At 37.9% G+C, this 22462-nt stretch overlaps 1 protein-coding gene across 1 annotated transcript in view; it reads right to left on the bottom strand.

Annotated features, from left to right (window-relative positions):
• Window positions 1–22462, bottom strand: part of LOC126471127 (unconventional myosin-Va) — a 358954-nt gene that overhangs the window by 60297 nt on the left and 276195 nt on the right. Inside the window, exons 7-13 of the mRNA XM_050099213.1 lie at window positions 21854–22092; window positions 19841–19972; window positions 19513–19728; window positions 14688–14828; window positions 14394–14600; window positions 6781–6912; window positions 6403–6599 (exon numbers count right to left, since the gene is read on the bottom strand). Coding sequence (XP_049955170.1) covers window positions 6403–6599; window positions 6781–6912; window positions 14394–14600; window positions 14688–14828; window positions 19513–19728; window positions 19841–19972; window positions 21854–22092 — 1264 coding nt within the window. The remainder of the gene's footprint in view (window positions 1–6402; window positions 6600–6780; window positions 6913–14393; window positions 14601–14687; window positions 14829–19512; window positions 19729–19840; window positions 19973–21853; window positions 22093–22462) is intronic.

The raw sequence follows: 22462 nt of genomic DNA, 5'->3' as shown, positions 1-22462 counted from the left end.
ACCATTACACCAACAACCTGACAACAGCTTTCGCATCCCGCAACTACCCTCCCGACCTGGTACAGAAGCAAATAACCAGAGCCACTTCCTCATCCTCTCAAACCCAGAACCCCCAACAGAAGAAACACAAAAGTGCCCCACTTGTGACAGGATACTTTCTGGGACTGGATCAGACTCTGAATGTGGCTCTCCAGCAGGGATACGACTTCCTCAAATCCTGCCCTGAAATGAGATCCATCCTTCATGAAATCCTCCCCACTCCACCAAGAGCGTCTTTCCGCCGTCCACCTAACCTTCGTAACCTCTTAGTTCATCCCTATGAAATCCCCAAACCACCTTCCCTACCCTCTGGCTCCTACCCTTGTAACCGCCCCCAGTGTAAAACCTGTCCCATGCACCCTCCCACCACCACCTACTCCAGTCCTGTAACCCGGAAGGTGTACACGATCAAAGGCAGAGCCACGTGTGAAAGCACCCACGTGATTTACCAACTGACCTGCCTACACTGTGACACATTCTATGTGGGAATGACCAGCAACAAACTGTCCATTCGCATGAATGGACACAGGCAGACAGTGTTGGTTGGTAATGAGGATCACCCTGTGGCTAAACATGCCTTGGTGCACGGCCAGCACACCTTGGCACAGTGTTACACAGTCTGGGTTATCTGGATACTTCCCACTAACACCAACCTATCCGAACTCCGGAGATGGGAACTTGCTCTTCAATATATCCTCTCTTCCCGTTATCCACCAGGCCTCAATCTCCGCTAATTTCAAGTTGCCGCCACTCATACCTCACCTGTCATTCAACAACATCTTTGCCTCTGCACTTCCGCCTCGACTGACATTTCTGCCCAAACTCTGTCTTTAAATATGTCTGCTTGTGTGTGAAGTCTTTCCGCTCCCGGGATTGGAATGACTCCTTACCCTCTCCCTTAAAACCCACATCCTTTCGTCTTTCCCTCTCCTTCCTCTTTCCTGATGAGGCAACAGTTTGTTGCGAAAGCTTGAATTTTGTGTGTATGTTTGTGTGTCTATCGACGTGCCAGCGCTTTCGTTTGGTAAGTCACATCATCTTTGTTTTTAGATATATTCACATATTATCTCTGTTTTAATCACTAAAAATCTATAAAATATGCTCTTAAACATGTTTAACATTTCATAGGTTGTTTTTAAATTTTTGTTGGTTTTCTGTCAGAATTGAAAACCCAGGTTTATATTACTTTTTTGTAAATTCTCATATAAAAATCCTATTTTCGAAAGTTTTTACAAGCCACACTTTTGAATAGAATTGCTCTTAGTTAGTTGTATGAAAATAAACTGTAGCAGTAACAGTAAATAGTATTTAAAGTCTCGCTAATATAAGCAAAAAATTACATTTCCTGCACAATTATTTGCAGGGAACAGGTGACATTAGATGAACTTCTTGAAATTCTAGAGAGTACTGATGATGGCATTCTTGAAAATGGTTTGGATGTTGCTTTGTTACCACCCACATATGCTACATATGATCTGACAGATCAAGATTCTGGTGATGAAGAAGCACCAAATATTGATAATCTTCCAACAAGCTCCAGCTGCAATTTGCTATACGACTATGTCTAAAAACAAAGAAATTCCAATTCCATCTATCTTTACCAATGATGCAGATACTAATTATCTACAAACACTGTCTGGCCACAAAGGAGTACTGCAAAATACTCACTGAGGCCACCATTAGAATATTTTGAACTACTTTTTGACAATGATGTTATAAGCAAGATGGGGAAATACACAAACTAATATGCAGCGAAGAGGAACTGACTTGAAGATTGTTCTGAAGAGGAAATTAAATGTTTTTTTTTAGCTATTTTGCTTCTTAGTGGCTACATCGTCCTGCCAAGGAAAGACATGTATTGGAAGATGTCAACACATGTACACAACATTTTAGTTACTAATGCAATATCAATGGACCACTTCAAGTTCATTATGTCAAATATTCACATTTGCAACAACAATGAACAGATTTTCTCAGATTCACCCCCTTACAAGCACGATAAATGAAATATGAAGAGAACATACACCTCGTATGCAAAATCCTTCAGTCGACGAAAGCATGGTGCCTTATTTTGGGCAGCATAGGACAAAACAATGTATTTGAGGCAAACCTATAAGATATGGATTTAAGTTCTGCTGTGGAGGGCCAAGTAATGGATATCTGACATGGCTTGAACCATACCAAGGAGCTGGCACACTGCCAGTAAAATATGTTCACAATGATCTTCCAGCTGGGAGAGATGCCACAGAGAGAGTATTTTGACAATTTATTTACTTCATTTCACCTTCTGTCTGAGTTGCATCTATGAAATATCCAGGCCACAGGTACTATTAGAACCAACATAATTGGTAAAGATTGTAGTTTACAGAAGGGAAAAGATTTGAAAAGGAAACCTAAAGGAACATTTGACTTCGAATCGGACAGTTCAGCTTCATAGAATGACAACAGTGTTGTGACAATAGCAACAAACTTCAACACTATATATCCAAATCATCCAGTAATGCGATATTCACATCCAGAGAAAAGACGGATAATAATTCAACAACCAAGAGTCATTTATCACTACAATTAGTTTACGAGTGGAACTGACAGAGCTGACCCACATCTTTCACTCTACAGAGTATCTACCAGGGGTAAGAAATGGTACTTCCCCAGAATCACACATTTTGCTGATGTAGCTGAGCACAATGCATGGCAGCTCTACAGGGAGGACGGTGGTACATCAGATCACATGGCATTTCGTCGAAGAATCATCACTGCAATTCTGGAATCAAACTGCCGTGTTGCTACACAGAGAGGAAGACCATCTAAATTGGCAAAAAATGATTCTAGGTATGACAAGCTGGAACATTATGTTGCAGATTTGCCACTAGAACCTGTTACAGGAAAGAAGAAACAACTTCACTGCCCCCAATGTCAAAAAACTAGAACACAGCGCATTAAATGTAGTGTAGCACTTCATGTATCATGGTTCATACTGTTCCACACAAAACAGTAAGGCAGTATTGTTCAAATGCTTAAGTAGTGACATTGTTTTAAGTGAATGTATATTCAGCTAAAGTCTTTCCAGAAGGATGGGCCTTTTTTCAAAATCCATGCAAATAAAAATTGTAAAACTATTATATACATGTAAGTTTCATTATAATTAAGTTATTGAATTAAAGTTTTTATTAAAATGCAAACAAAAAATAATTCAGCCTTATCTAGGTTAATTTTTATAGGTTTTTTTTCCCTCCTCCCCCTTTTTTCCACATATCATGTCCAGTTTCAGCTGTACCACCTAGTTCACTCACTCATTGCTTCATAATGAATTCACTTGCTAAGTGTTACTATGGTGTTCTGCTGAAAGACTTATTGCAATAAAAAAATGAAGATGAAAGGAGCGGTATATATGAATTTTTCTTTAATATGAACAAGTGTGTTCAAACTGTCCTGGAAACATGCTTACAAACAGCAACTGAAATATTAAAGATTTTAAGACAACAACTAGGAAAATAAAGCTAGTTTAGCTGTTTGGGCTCTTAGAGCCCACACTCAGCACTCACTTGAAAGAATTTTCTCTCTATCTTAGATTTCAAATTTGACTGAGGACAGTACAGTACAATGTTCAGTATTCTCCCCTGTTATCGCAGCTGTCTTCCATAGTAGTTTTGATGAAATAATAGTCCTTAATCTTTCATTATTTTGTTGATCCTGCCATTTTTACAACATACAAATGTATACTTTTTCTGTAGCAAAATATATTTGCAGCTTTCTCTCCAATCTCTGCCAGAAATTCACAATGGCTTGTGGAAATTCTACACAATGAAATAATCTTAATAAATCTATCAAATTTAATCTGCATATGACACATACCGACACACAGAAATGATTAAATTTACAAATCAATGAAACATTATTGTGCGTCCAATATCAATCTGATGGTGACATGTGCTGTAATGAGTTCTTTCACAATATATTGATCCAACACACACAATGTCAAGCAGAACAATTCTGAACACAATAATTGTGTGAAATGCAGGTGCTAATGGCCAAATGTAGACAAAAACCAATTCAGGATAGTCAGCAACAGAGTCACATATGATCACAATATCATGGGCAAGAACGAAGTAAACTCAAGGGTACAGCTTGTATGCCAATTTATCCTCATATACGGCGAGACTCTATAAAGTATACAAGGTAGGGTGTTAAGTAAGAAGAAAATAGGCTATTAAGGAACCACAATTGTTATAACAATATACAAAATGTGTAACATAGTTGTAACTACAAGTATTACAACTAATATTGGGCAAAATACGTCTTCACACCATATGGTAAGTTAAAAATGCAATTTGTAGTCTTCCAGATGTAAAGTAAGAAGGTATGCTGACACAGGTAACATCAACAATCTATCTAGGAAGCAACAAAAACAATGAAGATGTAACCACATTTATATTAAAGGTGAAGCCATATGTGTCTTCACAAGACACAAGAAACGAAAACCATAGGGATGGTAGATTACAAGATGATGATGATGTAGCATAAAAACCTTCCATCACTGTAGTTTTCTTTTCTTCCATCTTGCGATGGCACACAGGGCTAGATCTTAAATATAAATGTACATTTAAAAGTAAAGTTTGTTTACTATGACAGCATCTTTGAACCTGCCATGTTCTTGACCATGATATTGTGATCATATGTGATTCTGTTGTTGACTATGCTGAACTGGTGTCATTTGTAGTGTTTAGTGCCTGCATTTCACACAGTAATTGTGTTCAGAATTTTTCTGCTTTACTGTATTTATGTACCTTGGATTTTGAAAAATGTATGCAATGTAAAGTTGGTCCCATAATTGCATATTTGATGTAATTATCTTCTTACTAATGTTTTCACTGTAATTTTTTGACCTTGAAAGTATTTTACTGCAATTATGTTTTGTTTTTGTACAGTGCCATGAACATGATCCTGGGCTGAAACTGTTTGGTAAATAAATTGCATTAAGTCAGCATTTGTGTTATGGATTTCAGACACACACACACACACACATATATATATATATATATATATATATGTGTGTGTGTGTGTGTGTGTGTGTGTGTGTGTGTGTGTGTGTGTGTGTGTGTGCGCAGATATCTACTTGGGCAAGAAATTTAAATTACTAGATTATTGTCTCAAGTAAGTCATTGACTTACGAAATATATAGTTTCAATTTATGACGCAAATAAGGAAGGTAGGGAAAAAGTGGGGTATGTAGTGCACAGACAGTGTAATCTGTTTTGGAATATGTGGATGAGCATTGCCCTATTGAAATACAGTTCCTAGAGCACATTGAATTGATGGTCATCTTTGATTAGACATTAAGGGTATCTTTCATAAAGCAACATGTGCATTCAAAGAATAAGCTCTGTAACCTGTTGGTACCATGCAGCCCAAATTGTGATTTACTATGCTAGGAACACATTTTGTTGATCACTTTAAGTAAACTTGAACTCAACATTTTTACACACATACATAACCAGCACTTTTACAGACCTAATTTACAATATCAGAAGTCATGATGAATTGTCAGTTTCGGACCACATGGAACAGATAGGGAAAAAAAAGGAAATGTTATGAACACACATGAAATCCACAGCAATATATTTGGTGTGTGTGTGTGTGTGTGTGTGTGTGTGTGTGTGTGTGTGTGAGGGGGGGGGGGGGGGGGGGACCAAAGGTAAACAAGTGTAAAACATGTAGCATCGAAGCTCTTTGGAACTTAAGCTGATGACCTGTTTTCCTTGTTCACAATGGAACTATTAAATTGCAGTTTTGGTATGTATATAGAATATGTCCTTATTTTCAGATGTTCTAAAATTCTTTGTAGTCCCAAACTGATCCCATTCGAGTTAAATTATTTTGAAAAACTAAAACTGTATCTTGAACTCCTTCACAGGAGTTACTTTTAAGTGGCCATCTACCAAAGCTCATCAAAGTTTCTAGGTTGCAGGGTCTGGCCTCTTCTCATTAGTCTAAGTAGAAAAAAGAAACAATGCTTTAATTTCCTTCCTCAAGCTTGAATGTTTGTGTAGATGCCCTACTTATGTCCCTGTTCTCAGTCTGTATTTGGGTCATACTACTGTTTCTAAAAAAATATATTCAGTCACTAAAGAATGTCCACATAAACTCCCATCCTCTGAAACCTCTGACAGTGATCATTTGAGACAGCTGTCACCAAACACCAGCACACTGTGTTTGGGGAAAAACAAACAAACAAGAAGAATCACACTTGCCAACAGCTATGTCTCTCAACAGAGTTTCTGACCATTACACAATGGACAATATTAAATGTAATAATACCAAATTTATTAGGAAATAAAATATTAGACTATGCAATTACAACACCTTGATGGAAAACCAGCAGCACTAATTCTTATTGTTTCCAGAACACCACAGGCTCTCAACTGCTGAACAGCCCGCACTGGATTGTATTCAAATGGAACTTTATTGTCATTTGGCTTTATACATCTTACATAATGTGGAGTTGTAGCATTTAGTGTTGACATCAGCATATTCAATGAATCCCTGAATTGTGATCCAACCTGCACAAAAGTTTGATGTTAAATCAATACCACAAGAAAAAGCAAGATGCAGAAACATTAAAAAATGCAGTTATGATTATTTATAAATTAGATTTAACATTCTAACTTAATGTGGCTCCAAGGCAACTATAGAATTATGAACTACATATTTATTTGCTTCAATCCAACAGATATTTCTCACTGTTTTCTTGTGCTGCTTGGAAGAGGCAGGCATTGTTGATGATGGTCTTGCTGCCGCCACTTTTATCTTTGCTGCAGGAACTGTCAATTTGCGATTATCTTCTTCTCTGAAAAGCTTTCGAATCAATTTATTCTGTAAAATAAGAAACAAAGTAACTTTAAACATATTTCTCATACACAAGAATAATAATGGCTCATAAAACTATACTATACTATAAAACTATATGATTAAAAATGGTAGTATTACTGTACAATTTCATCAAATTGAATTCAATTTTAGTTAATTGGAAAAGAGTAAATTACAGTTCAAGTTTATAAAAACTATGAGGTTAAAGTAAGGGATTACAGTTAAAGGATAAATCATGAGTATTATTCACACACAGTCATTGTCATTTAAGATACAACACTGCCCATGATATTAATAGTAGAGTAAACATTAAACAAGTTTCATGTAACGACACAGAGGTAGAACAAACCTACAAAAAGCCTAAAATGGATACTGGTGTGTGTGTGTGTGTGTGTGTGTGTGTGTGTGTGTGTGTGTGTGTGTGTGTGTGTTTGTGTGTGTGTGTGTGGGGAGGGGGGGGGAAGGGACGGGGGGGGGGGGGGGGGGGGTGCAGAGGTACTATACTGAGCATCTTTCAGTGAGCCTTGACGATCCTCATATGTACTCTAACAAGTACAGCACAGCATTTTTAAGTTTATGGCACCACAGATAGATCAGTGGACAACACATACAAAATAATTTTAGTGTGAAGAGCAGCAAAAAATCTCACCACAAGTTACAATGGATGAGTTCCAAAAAAGCAAGAATTATGATGGTCCAGATTTTATTATTCAGACTCACTACAGGAATAAGTGCACAAACCACCTAATTATCCTAACATAGCTCATGCCTACACAAGGTCTTTCAAAGACTTCCTTTTCATTAACAGCATGTTGTTTTGTATTTACTTTGATGATACTCCTTAGAACTGCAATGGACACTAAAATTTTGTTGGTCACTGCTAGTTTTTAGATGAAGCAAAAGTCTCATAATGCAATGAACAATGCCAACCTCTAACCTTTAACACTGGCCTTCTGCATGTCTTTACAACACTCCCTATTGTTGCATTAATGAGCACTAAACTATATGAAATTTTGAATAAAATGTTCTGTGGCATCCAGCCAAGTCAAGTGGTTAAAACGTCATAAGGTGTTGACCAGGTGCTCCTTGCCCACTGTCAAGTGCCACGACTGCCGGTACACACTTACATACTCTAGCTGGTGTTCAAGGTATTGCCATATATGACTGTATGTTGGTTCTAAATTCCATGCACCTGCTTCAACATTACATTTCTACATTAGATATCTATATGGAAATGTGGAGAAGCATTAAACGTCTAGGGAAGATGCCCACTGAGAAGGCTAATTTATTGAGTTTGTTAGCCTTCGCTCCTGTGCTGCCACAATGAGAAGATGATTCCACGACCCACTAGGATAGCCCATCACCTTGGCACCTTCACCTCCAAGAGGATATTTCATCATACTTGCTTCATCCTATTAAGATGATGACTATCATTATTATGAGTTTAAAGGGACTAAACATCTTGATTATCAGACTCCCATTTCACTGGAAATTCTCTTAAAAAGATGTGAAACTAGAAAGGGAGAGTCATCAGCCTCAAAGTTTGTGACCTTATCATGGTTGAAAATGTGTGTTACAGTAGCTTTAGTCACATGGTTAAAACTGAGATAAAACCCAGGCGGCGGTTCACTGTAGGAAACACCAGTAAGGTCAGTATGACAAATGAAGTAACAAAATGAAGATGGTATGGATTATAGAATTGATTATCTCAAACAGTTAGATAAATAAAATACACAGATAAAAATTCAGAAATGTCTGACAGTGCAGAGGAGAAAGTAACTTGAGACCACGAAGAGCACATGTCGCAGTGAGAGGTTCACAGCACATCTATCAGACATCAAATGTTGACATGCGTTAAACTTTGTCATAAAATAAACTTTCCCCTCAGGGAACATATGACTTTGCTAGCTACTATTCCATCATCTGTAAGTATCTGCGATACGAAGGCAGACATGTTGGTGGCTTGTCTCAGATCAGCCAGCTGGGCACAACCTGTGATAATATGGGCTATCATGAAATTACTGCCACAGCTGCATTGGGTACAGTCCTCTTAACATCAAAGAGACTAATGGGTAAGCCTTGTGGGACTGATACATAATTGGCACAGCATGATGACATCTTTCTGAAAGGCTCTGAGAGAAATATGCCATGCCTTGGTTATCCCCTCGGTTGCCCTCAGATTCTTTAAGGTTGTAGTTTCCTACAATTCTATATCCTGGGTTTTCAAAAAGTAATGTCACAGCTGCAATCTTAGGTCTGCGACCAGTATTACAAGTTCAAGTTTGTATCTTGTGGCTGCTTTAGCCAATTCATCAGTGACGTCATTTCCTGGAATACCCACATGGCTCAGTGTGCAGAGCTGAGGAGGGGTCTTGGATGTTAGTGCCCAAGAAGTTTATGAGGAGCACTGAGATATGTTTTGCATGCAGCTCATCGAGTCACTACAACCGTTAAGTCCTTTGTGAGAGTTTTATGCGTATGGTGACCAACTCTGCAGTGTATACAATGCATGCACTTAGCGGAGAATACTTCTGATGCCAATTATGTGTGCAAAAGTACAACCAACCCCATTTCTACTTTTGATCAATCTATGTAGATGCATGTCTAACTGGCGTACTCATGAAGAAACAAACGGAATAAGTGCCCGAGAATGGTGGGATCAGAACATTCCTCAGGACTGCAGAAGAGGTCCATCTAAATCATATGATTGAGTATGTACCACAGGGTATGCTGGGAGGGAACACTATGAACACAGACAAGTGGGGGAAGTTTGAGATCCTTGCATAGAGCATCCAACTGTATCCCATTGGGTGACCTATGTTTGGTCGATTCATAAATAGTCTGAATGGTTGGTTGTGAAACAGAGTCAAGTAACACTGTTGGATAGGCATTTGACAGATTTTGACCATATAGTTAATCAAAAGCTGTTGGGATCTGACCCTCAGGAGGCTGCCTCCACAATGGTAAACAGGGTCTAACGAGAACAGTACTGATGGTGCCGCCAATCTGTACACAACACATCAATACTCCAGGCAGAATAAAAGTAAAGGTCTGTAGAATCACAGGACGACTCTGTTGTCCATACCCTAGGAAGTGATGCTGAGAAATTTGAGTGTATTAACTTTCCTCATGCAGTTTGTCTTGAACTGGCATACATGTGGTAACCAGGTTTACTAATTGTCAAATAAAGGGCCCAAAACTTTGAAAGTTTCAATGACTTCTCCTCAGTTTTATGTACATATTGTTGCTGTTAGTTGAACCTTCTGGACCCATGACATTCTGAGGGATAGGAAATTCTGAATAGAAGTTGGTAAGCAGCCTCAGAAGCCCCGCTCATGCAATGTAGCCAGGCTGTGATGGAAGCAGGCAGTATTGTACGCCTTATGTAGGTCAGAGAACACAGGGATCAGGCGTTCACAACGTACGAAAGCATTATGCACTGCATATTCCAGACAAACAGTTTATCTGTTGTGGACCACAGTAGCCTAGGGCCACTTTGAAATTGTGATAAATGTCCACAGACTTCAATGCATCACAACATCATCGAATGACGATTATTCAGAATAATCTACACAGCCCATTCGTTAGAGACTGGTCAATAATTAGTCAGAATTTCATGGTCTTTTCTCAATTTCAGGATAGGAATAATAAACCCTTCCACCACTAGGAGGTAAACTCCCCTTTCTGCTAAATAAAACTTAAAAATCCAAGGATGTGTTTTAGGCTGGTGTTGTTGCTAAGGTGTTTAAGCATTTCATTGTGGATTTTATCAGATCCAAGGACAGTGTTTCTTCACTCTGCAAAAGTGCTACAGAGCTCCCATTCACTAAATGGAACACTAAATGATTCTACGTCTTGTGCACAGAACAACAAGTCATTTCACTCTGCCACATATTTCTGGGTCAGGAAATAAGGATGGTATTACTGCATGTGGATGCGTCGAAGTGTGCGCTAGAAATTTTAGCAATGACTGAACTATCTGTATGAACATCACCATTGAGGGAGAAGGCAGGTATCACTGCTGGCAGTGGGTGGCTGTGAACATGGCCGAGTTTAGTCCATACCTGGGACGATTGAGTGTGAGCCCTCACAGATGATAAATATTATTCCCAACTCTACTACTTTCTCTTTTTATTAGAAACCATGCCTTCACTCTAAATCTTCTCAATGCTACTAAATTTTCTGTGTAAGGATAGCATTTGTGTCATTGAAGTGCCTTTAGACACTCTCCAGCAGCTGCAGTTATTACTCCAAACCACAGTGGCACGGCTACCTGATGTGGAGTGCCTGAAGAATAGAGTATCTTTGCTTCCACAGTGTGTATAATCCTGTCAATAGTATTTTAAACGACTATTTCCAAATCATTCCCTTGACTAGCATCAAAGTTACTTCAGAGGTAAAGCTCGCAGTTGGCTTTCCATAGTGACCAATGTGGTGCATATTCCATTGGTTTGAGAGAGAGAAAGAGAGAGAGAGAGAGGTCAATGTTGCGAAGGTCACCTCTGACATAGCACTGGGTCAAGGGTCAGATGCTTGGGCTGCAGACCGTAATATACAGGGTCAAGTTTCAGATGAGATTATCTCGAAAACTATACATCGGGTAAAAATAGTGGGTAAGACAAGTTCGTAAACCCAAAGGGGGGCATCAAATGATACTACACGTGACCTCCAGCCCCCGCCCCCTTAGGTGTGGCAGGGGCCAGCTTTTAAATCTTAAATGGAAACACCCATTTTCTATTGCAGATTTGGATTCTCCATAAAAAAGTAATCACGTTTTGTCTGAAATATTTTTTCAAAGTATTGACAGATGGTGCTGTAATCGAGAAAAAAAGTAAAATTGGGGAAGAACTCCGATTTATTTAGAATTATCCAAGAAAGACGCATCAAATCGATAAAAAACACGCACCAGTTCTTTCATTATGCCAAACTAAGCTATTTTTGTACAAAATGTACTGTATCCTACTTTTAGCGTTACCCAGGAACAACGATACGGACGTAGTAGAATGATGTTCCCATGGGGTGCTTCATTAGTGAGAGTCCCTTTGCCTCTCTAATTTGGGGTGCTTAATTAATGAAATTAGCCATGAAGAAATTGTTCAAAATGATCCCCACTTGCTTCAATGCATAAAGTCGATCATCTGCGAAAGTTGTCCACAGTTTTGAGCAGCACATCCCACGGTATGGCTGCACACGCTCATCAAATGCTTTGCTCCATATCGTTTTGGGTTGTGGCCTGTCTTTCATAAACAATATTTTTCAAATAACCCCACAAGAAAAAAAAAAAAATCAGGAGATGTTAGATCTGGTGAACTTGGAGGCCACTGAATTGGTCCGCCGTGTCCTATCCACCAACCAGGGTACCGTAAATTTAAAAATGTTCCATACATTTTTAGCATAACGGGGAGCTGCTCCATCCTGTTGGAACTACATTCGTTGCCTAGTTTGTAAATCAACATCTTCCATTAGCTCAAACAAGTCATCACGGAGAAGTTGTAAATTAGATTCCCCAGTAACATTTCGGTCAAAAAAATATGGTCCTATCAAGTAACCATTTAAAATTCTACACCAGAGCATTAACAACCATTTGTGTTGATTGTCAATGGGTCTGTGCCAGTGTGTATTGACAGGGGACCAACAATGACAATCATGACGATTTAATTTGCCATTGTTTTTGAATGTGGCTTCACCGGTGAACATAACGTATCTAAAAAAATCATTGTCACCTCTTATCATTTTCAAGGCCCATCGGCAGAAATGAAAGCATATCTGCATATCTTTCGGCGTTAATGCCTGTGTCAGTGTGACATGATACACATGATATTTATGTGCCTTCAAAATCCTCGAAACAGTTGATTTCAGTATGCCAGTTTGTCTCTGAATCGCACGACTACTAATTTCGGGATGCAGTTGAACACAGGTGAGAATGGTAAGGGTATGAGTGCCATTATCATTGTGTTCGTGATGATGAGGTGGACGGTGCATGTATCCATTTCGAGCTCATCGAGTGCAATTTTGAATAATGTTTACGCTTGGATGCCGTCTGTTTGGGAAACGATCCACATACAATTGTGCAGCTGCAGCGTAATTGTTATAGCATTCACCTAAAATTAACATCATATCAACAATCTCTGTAGGAGGATAGTGAGCCATGTTTCGCTAAAGAATAATTTACTTTCGTCAATTGATGTTTACAGTTCACAATCTGAAAGTGAAGTGACGTCTGATCACATTGCACTGACCTTTATACTGAGCCATAGTTCGCAGTTTGGCCACAGTAGCGCCACAGTCGGGTGAGTAATGCAATTGTGAAGAGTTCCCTAACGAGATTTTAATACCATACCACCTCCCTCCATCAAAAACTGTGGCGTGTAGGATACATTTTGTAAAAAAAAAAAATAGCTTAATTTGGCATAATGAAAGAACAGGTGCACATTTTGTATCAATTTGATGCGTCCTCCTCAGATCATTCTAAATAAATCAGGGTTCTTCCCCAATTTTAATTTTTCTCAATTTCAGCGCTATCTGTCAATACTCTGAAAAAATGTTTCAGACAAAACTTGATTACTTTTTTATGGAGAATCCGAATCTGCAATTAAAAAAATGGGGGTTTCCATTTAAGATTTTAAAGTTGTTCCCCGTCCCACCCAAAGGGGCGGGAGCTGGGGTCATGTGTAGTATCATTTGATGTCACCCTTTGAGCTTACGAACTTGTCTTACCCACTATTTTTACCCGATGTATAGTTTTCAACATAATCTCATCTGAAACTTGAGATGGACCATCCTGTATATGACTGCCTATATTCGATGGAACATAATGAAATGTGTTGTAGATCCTGTGTTAAGCTAGCAGACTTCCACTTTTGAAATTAATTGCTCCATTATTTGCCCCTACTAGATGTGTTCGTGCTGTCACACAGAGGACTGTGGGCATTGAAGTCCCCCAGTATGAGAAACGGTGGAAGCAGCTGTTCCACTAGCCCGTGATATGGTAGATATCTGTCTTGAATAGTTACATGTTTCAAAATAAGGCAAAAAATGTCCACTTACATATGTACCTAAAACTCTAACAAAGTAATACTTAATCACTGCTTTTACTATAATACATGTTCATTTTATGTTAGAGATTTTCTGATGGCTACATCTTTTAGTAATAAAACCAACTGAGTTCCACACTAAGTTTCATGAAGATTTGCTGACATTAAATAAGTAAACAGTATTCAAACATGTGACTGAATAAATGCCAGTGGATTAAAAAAAAAAAAATCATAGGAAGAGGAGGAGGAGGAGGGGGCGCTTGGAATACCAGTACTGAGCTCAAGCTTTGACTGGTAGGTCCAAGTAGTGAATCAAGTGTATACTTAAGAAAACAATGTATAGGTGGCTTCTTTTTTTATAAAAAAAAAAGGAAAATAACAAGAAAAAAATTATATTTAAATTCAAGTACTCTGACAAGACAAAAACAGAAATAAAATCTCATTATCACATACCTGACCATTTTTTATTACACTAATCTGATCCTCTAAAACTGTGTCTTTATTTTTCTCCAAAAAACCATGACTCTGGTATGTCACATTGTCAGCAAAGTGGTGAATAATGAATGCTAAATTGCCAAACCTTGGTTTTGCAAAATGATTAAATGAGGAGCATTTATTGTATAGCTTCTCTGTCCATGAGGCATCTGTACCTTTTGGCATCTGTGAAAAGAATCACATTTAAGAGACACAATACTACTTCAGTTAAATGTAATGGCAAATTCTGATCTATTTTAGACTATTACATACCCTACATTCCTCATCCAGGAGGTCAAGGATTCCTAGTTTAGTTTCAATGAGATCAATGCAAGGCTGATTGTCATAGAAATCTATGAATTTCCATTCTATTTCTTCTCTCATATATTCCTCCTGCTCCAATTTAAAAACATGCTGAAAAACAGAGGGATAGAATGTATTTCTGAAATGAATTTCCTTAACAAAAAGTGGGCAATTCTTATTCCTTGCATGTTTCACAGAATAACCTGAAGAGAATGACAAAAAATCACCATCTTAACTGTACATTTTTCTAAATTAAGCTGTGTGCATTTTATAAAAATTCATAATTTGAGACTGAAAACAACTATCTTTGTTTACATAAGAGTAAGACACATATCAGTTCAAATGTGTGTGAAATCTTATGGGGCTTAACTGCTAAGGTCATCATTCCCTAAGCTTACACACTACTTAACCTAAATTATCCTAAGGACAAACACACACACACACACACACACACACACACACACACACACACACACACACACACACACACACACACGCCTGAGGGAGGATTCGAACCTCCGCCAGGATCAGCCGCATAGTACACATATAAGTCTAACTATGGCTATAAATAAAAATGGATGTGCAGTGGAACAAGGAAAATAACTAGAAACTTGGATTTTATATAGCTCTTCCAACATAATCTTATATGCAAACAGATATGATACTTATTAAGTGATTCAATGGTCAAACAAAATTTTATTTACAAGCCAAGTTTAGCCTGGAGGCTACACTTTTACTATAGACAGTCAAAACAAAAGCATCATCAGTTTCTTGGGAATATGAAATAATCTCTGCTCAAGAGAAGTTTTGCTACCAATACATTGCCCACAGTAACATGCAAAATTTTCCTTTCGAGTCTTGAATGCCAGTACATACCCCAATTTCAAGGCCATCATTTGTAACCATGACATTACAGTTGATCAAACTCAGATGCACATGAAAGATCTCACACACCTCGATAAGGGGAGGCTGGGAGGAAAAATTGGCAGTTATTCTGCAGCAGTAATGGTATTTTAACTAACCAGAATGATAATCTCTCCATGGTACCCGTAAATTAGGCCATAGCACAAACTGTACACATTTCCTGTTAGATGAGCTGCTCCTTTGTATCACTGTTTGTCACAGTCCATGTCCAGTAAAATCATTAATATTATTAGCAGACTAATGTTGTGGCTAACAGACTATAGCTCCCAAGTTCTAACTGGAGACGTTTTGGGAAGGGGAAAAAAAACTTCATTACTAAAATGCTTCCACAATACTAGTCTCAGACAAGAATAGCACTGCATTTTTATTTATCTACACAATTTATTAGTTTGTAGTCTTGTAGCACAATCAAAAAATTTATCATGTAGTAGTAGTAGTAGTAGTAGTAGTAGTAGTAGGAGGAGGAGGAGGAGGAGGAGGATGAAAATACAACGAGAAGATACACAAATGAAGAAAATAAGTAAGCCATGGAAAACACCTCTCTCGTACAAATGTCTTCCAATATTGTTTGTCTTTTAGGACCGTGAAGGAGTGCTCTGCACAATTTTGATTAGCCTGGTCACCTCACACCTACTGATCGGTAGCTGCAAGTATACATTCAAAAATTTAAAGACCATATTTTGGTGCAGGTGTGCTAGTAGCAGTGATCTACCAGTTCATTTGTTTTGAGAGTCACACAATCACAGGTCTACATGTATCTGCGGCACCAACATTTTGCAAACTATATACTGGTGTATTATTTTCCCTCACAGAAACAGAAAATTCAATTTTTAAAACATCACCACTCTGACACCAGATTTGATTACATTACAGGCAAACACTCATGCCAAACTAACTACGGACAAACGAAGTGAACTAGCAGACGCCAAGTGAATTTATGGAGGCAATTTACAAATGAAAACTGTGCAGTTTGCATGCTGCCAAGTATATATGTATCAGAGTTAAAACAAAATTTCATCACCATGGAGGAACTACTATGTCAACATGGCATTACTATTAGCCATTTGTGGAATAAAATGATTAGAGTGTCTGCCCACTGAAGCCTATAAAAGAAATACAAATTTTGTGCCTGAACATCACAGTGCTCTGAAACAAAAACTTCAGTATGCTCTAAAATCAAAGCAGTGTGCATCCTGTGCTTCTGAGATACTGTGACAGATTATCTGCATCTATTCCAATCCACAAACAGAGGGACTTTGGTGAGAAAGTTTTTAAGAGATCAGAACTGATGTGTGTCCAGTATACAAAAGTATGGCAAATTAGCAGATGTAATATGAATTATATCCTGTAATACAATGCTCTTCTGTAAATAAGTCATGGAATAGTGGGCAATCATGCAGTTGAATACTGTCTTGGAATTTTAACTCCTCAAGCTGGGAACCAGAGCACATACCCGCAGGCAGTGAGCATTATCTGACCATGTACTCATCAGCTACGGCCTCACAGGTAAAACTTGATGGCTCTGCCATCTGTTGAGAATGAGCAACATTCCTTCCTCAGAAAAGTGTAGCAGTATTTGTGCTGAAGCACAGTTAAGACATTTGCCACAAAGTGCACTAGTCAGAACAAATCATGAACTGCAAGTTACAATCGCAGGAAGAAAAATAATGTGTAAATGGCTATGTGGAAATATTTTGGCACACAATGTATTTATTGTTTATGACACCACTGAAAAGGGAAAGGGAGATGAAAACATAAATTTCATGCCATGTCTCTTAACAGAGTTGCAACAACATAATGGACAGAGACTGTGGTACAGGACTTAGTTTTGATGATTGCTTCAAAGTATACCACACTCAAAGTTCATTTGGTACAATTGTGAGTATTTCCAAGAGTAACATAAGTATGTTGTTAACAAATCCTAAAAATGTCATCAACTTTGGACCATTAAAACCTGTGTTAGAACAATTTAAATAAAATGCTGCATTCCTGTACCAGTTGGCCACACAAACTACTGGACATATTCTATATGCAAGCATGGAAACTAATGGATTAAAGGATTAATGTGTTGGAAGGAGGCAACACGTTCCACATTCACAGCCACCAACTTACAGTGTTGGTAAGTAAATACATAATTTTGCCGACACATCAGTAATGGTAACTCATGGTGCCCAACAGCATCATGTCTACAATTCATCTTGCATGACTAAATGATACTGAAGACCTTGTCGTATGCTGCATCCTCAAAACCAAGGAAGCCTTTTTCACTGTACAAAACATATTGTTTCTTTTCATGAATATTTGTTGTCATTTCGTGCCACATAGTGTCATCAATAAAACTGTGCAAGGTAAGATGACTGGACACTGGACAACAAAACAGGTGGTGGATGGGTAATGCTTCTGCAGTATATCACAATTACCTGATTTAATGCTCTGATGTTAACAATCATTTCTGCACACTAGTATCTCATAACACTTGTTTGTTTGGTAATAATGTACTTAAATTAATCTAAAACTTAACAACTTATTCATACCACTAAGTGTCATTTGTGGTGCTCTGATGTTTTTTAATATCACCTCTCATGCCCAATTACAAGTTGCTGTACTAACGAGATCATCCTATCATGTCAATAGGTACAATAGCACACACTAGTCAAAAATACATGCTCAAAGAAGGGGTTTTAGTTCTGTCTCTGCCACGATAAAATACGAATTCACCACCAGCCTCCATACTCCTCCCTACCTTCCCCTAGCTACTCTAGTGCCTTATTTTAGGGAAATGCTAATGTATGTCCTGACAAACCAAAGCTTCTATGTATTTTAAAGTTTATACTGAGAGATCATTCAAGGAAAGAAATATTCTTCCCATAGGTAACGGAGATTATGAAATACCACTGAGATCATGTATTTAAAGGCTTCAGAAGTAACATGCTTCACAGTTCAATATAATTTTCAGCAATATGTCAAGTCAATCACCACTGAATTTAATAGTTCAGTTCTTTCATCATCATGTTTTGATTACTTGGTCATCATTAGGTGACAGGATGGCACACTAAGATTCTGTGAAGTAGTTTTTTTTATGGAAAGTCCATTTCACAACACAGATTAAAACAATTGTCTTTCGTATGTGATGGTCAACCATATTTGAAAGGTGATTATGGCTCACATCAGAAAAAGTGATGATTTTACCAGTTCCTAGAAAGCACATGTCACCTACAAAAGAACTGTGGATTAACAAAGACTGTAAGATTATAACCATAATTACAACAAAATTTGGATTAACTTTTTATAAGAGACAGAGAGCCAACTTGCAAATTGATGTGAAGCAGGAAAATTAACTGAAAAATTTTGAAAAAATTTTCAACCAAATTCAACAAGATGAGACAGTCGTGGTGGAATACCAGGAGGGTCTATAATGCTCACTGATGCAAAACAGTGTGCCTGCAAGGTGTGTCAGTGTCTCAACTAAATCTGGCATATCTCTCAATAAATATGGTCCCAGCAACATCATGTCAAAGACGTACCTAACATAGTAAAGGGAGTCATTTACTTCTTGAAACAATCTGATTTTATATAGTCTGATTATCTATACTGTTCTCTTCTACCTTTTTATTACTTTTATTTGTGAAAAATCTTTGTATACCTAACACATATTTCCCTACAAGGCAATAATGATATGAAACAACACTTTGCACTAGATTTCCTGTCATAGGGCATATATGAGAGATGATACTTTGAAAGAGATCCCTACTGCTTAAGTATATGCAGCTATACAACAAAAAGTTTAGGTTGTTGCTCTACATAAGGAAATTCTTGTAGTTACCTTATATCTAGACATTCTTAAGTAGCAGTGTACAAAAACAAAACTTACTTGGTTGAATTGTTGTTGCAGTTTTTCATTTGCATAGTTAATACAGAACTGTTCAAAGCTATTTATTTCAAATGTTTCAAACCCATATATGTCCAAAACACCAATAAATTTCTGAGTTGTTCCACTACTATATAATGCTTTATTTACAACTGAAACAATCCAATTGAAGAGTTCTGCATAGATGTGTTTAGCCAAAGCATCTCTTGCTGAGACAGCCTGCAATGTGAAGTAAATTTACTGAACATAATGCTTTGCAAACTTCACAAGAATACCAGTTTCTTTACACTATTCTCAATACATCCTGCATTTCAGCAAGGTATTCTCATACCTCTATCACTGTCATTGGTTTGAAGATTACATCTCTCAAGCTAACAATTTTGCGATGACACAACCAGCTTCTCATGTCCATTGCATTAATCTGAAGAAGATTGGCTAGTATTGCCAGGTGTTGATCATCTGCCTGAAGGAAAATGAAATTGGCAGCATGTAAGTAAAAGCCAACAGTACATAAAAACAAATGTTACATGAGAGACACATACAGATAAAATAATCTTATTTGTTAATTGCAAAGATTGAAATAAAACCAATTAATAATAAAATGTAAACAATTTTTATTTTATTAATTCTTTTCCTAGATAGGTTTTCATGTAGAAAACTGTTTTTATTTGTAATTTTTATATGATTTGACATCACATCAGTAACGAGTTTATTTGATGTATTGTATATTTCTGATGACAGCAAAAGGAAGACTCAATAGCCTTCTTAATAGAGGCACTCTGGCATCAACCTGCAATTACTTTAACCATCATGGATAAATTTACATCTAGATGACAATAAAGGAATCAGGACTTTATTTATATGAAGTTTGAGTCCAGTAACCTACAACACCAATCCAAATCATTTATGAATCAGGAGATTCAATACTGCATGTTTGTAGGACATCGGACAACATCAAAGACAGAGACACACCAACATGCGAAAACAGTACCTTACTTGCTGAATATGGCGATGGTCTAGCTGTGGAACACAATGCAGTAGTGATTTTGTGTGGTGAGGAATCAACAATTCGTCGATAGATTTACGGAGGTATTTGGCACTAGAAGTCTACACAAAGGCCGAACAATTTCTGCAGATTACAGGTTGAGGATATAAGTGTGCAGATTTGGTGCCTGGCAATGAGCCAACAGTGCTTCACTGGGTTCAGATCAAGTGAATTTGGTAATCAAGACAACAAGCCAAGTTCACTGTCACATGCTTCTCAAACCACTGCAGCACAAATCTGGTCTTGTGACATGGACAGTTATCCTGCTGCAAGATGCCATCATTTTCGAGGAACTGATCAAGCCTGCAGGAATGCCTGTGGTTCGCACCAATGTTCGCACAGTCCGCAGCTGTCATCGTGTCTTTTACTACCACCACAGAAGCCCTGGTTAATGTCCCTCAAAATGTAACACAGCCCTCACCAGTCTGCCTCTGTAGTGTGGTGTACGTTTCAAGCAGGTATTCAAGCAGATAACTGTGTATCTGGAACAGACTAGCAGCCTGGTGTAACAAGGAACATTTCATCTGACTACACAACTCATTTTCAATTATCCACAGTCTAATCTCAATGATCCCATGCCAACTGCAATTGTAACTGTCAATATGATCAGTTCAACATGAGAACATGTAGGGGTTATCTGTCAGCAGATCTGCCACAGGTCTACCTCCAATCCTGCTTTACAGAGCTGGCAAGTGTCCTGCCCCACTTTCTCTGATGAGGTGTTGATATCTAACATGTTGTCTCCTAATTTTGACTTTATTGTCCGTCTACCACTTTCCATAATTGCTCATGACTGGAGCATGGAAACAGCCAACCAGCTTTGCCATTTATGAGCTGCTCATTCTGAAGTGCTAGGCTGTAACAATCTTCTCAAATGTCAATTATGCCAATAGATTTCCTGACTTGCAGCATGTATCATTGCTAGAATGATTCCCCATTCATCTCTGCTCCACACTGATATTTTTCTAAATGTGTCACATGCTTGCAATGTCGCCAGGCAAGATTCCTTCACATGGTGGGCAGTGGTCACCATGTTTGGTCTTACCTGTGTATGTCACTCCGATAAAAGATCAGTTTCTTTTCAGCATGATCCCTTACAGGATTTGACTCACAACTGCATCATATCAAATCCTTGTTTCTTACTAGTTCTTGTAATGATCAGTGTCTGAAAGCTTAAAAGCCTTTAGTTCACATAACAAGTGAGTGAGCAATTATTTTTTTTTACATGCAAAAAATTTACAATGAAGAAGCAAAAAACTTAAGAAACCTTTTCTAGCAGACATTATGCAACATACGTACAGGAATAGCACTTCCTTCACCATCTGCATTTTGGTCATTCTCAGCAGCAGCTTCAACTATCTGAACATTCCCCAAGTGTAATATTGCAGCCAGTATCCTGAACATATCCATCTGCTCCTTAGATGAAAAACCCAGCAGATTTAATGCATTGGTTGTTTCTTCAAGCATCGCTCTGTCATCTATACCTTGAATGTGAGGACTGGAACCTTGATTTAAGTAATGAAAATCATCCTGGTGGGCTAAACAGAAAATAAAAGAAAAATCAATAAGTATATTCATCACATTGAAGAAGACTTTAATAACTGACAATATTGTGTGTTTTGCTAGTAACAGTGACCATATCCATTACCGCAGCTTAAAAATACAACAGGACAATTTAACACTCAATAAAAGCTTGGTGCTCTTATTGTAGTACAAGGCAAACTATGTTAGTTCATAATGTACCTTATTTAATTATTTCAAATACAAACTAGAAGCTAATGTAGTCACAATTCCCTTAAGAAATAAATCATTACAATGACAATGAAATCTGATCCAGTTATTACCTACATCACCAATCTCGTACATACTCAAACCAATACCCACACAGTTGAAGGCATTCATGAATGT

Source organism: Schistocerca serialis, chromosome 3, assembly GCF_023864345.2.
Source record: "Schistocerca serialis cubense isolate TAMUIC-IGC-003099 chromosome 3, iqSchSeri2.2, whole genome shotgun sequence".
NCBI classification, from domain to species: domain Eukaryota; kingdom Metazoa; phylum Arthropoda; class Insecta; order Orthoptera; family Acrididae; genus Schistocerca; species Schistocerca serialis.
This window is presented reverse-complemented; position numbering and strand designations above follow the sequence as displayed.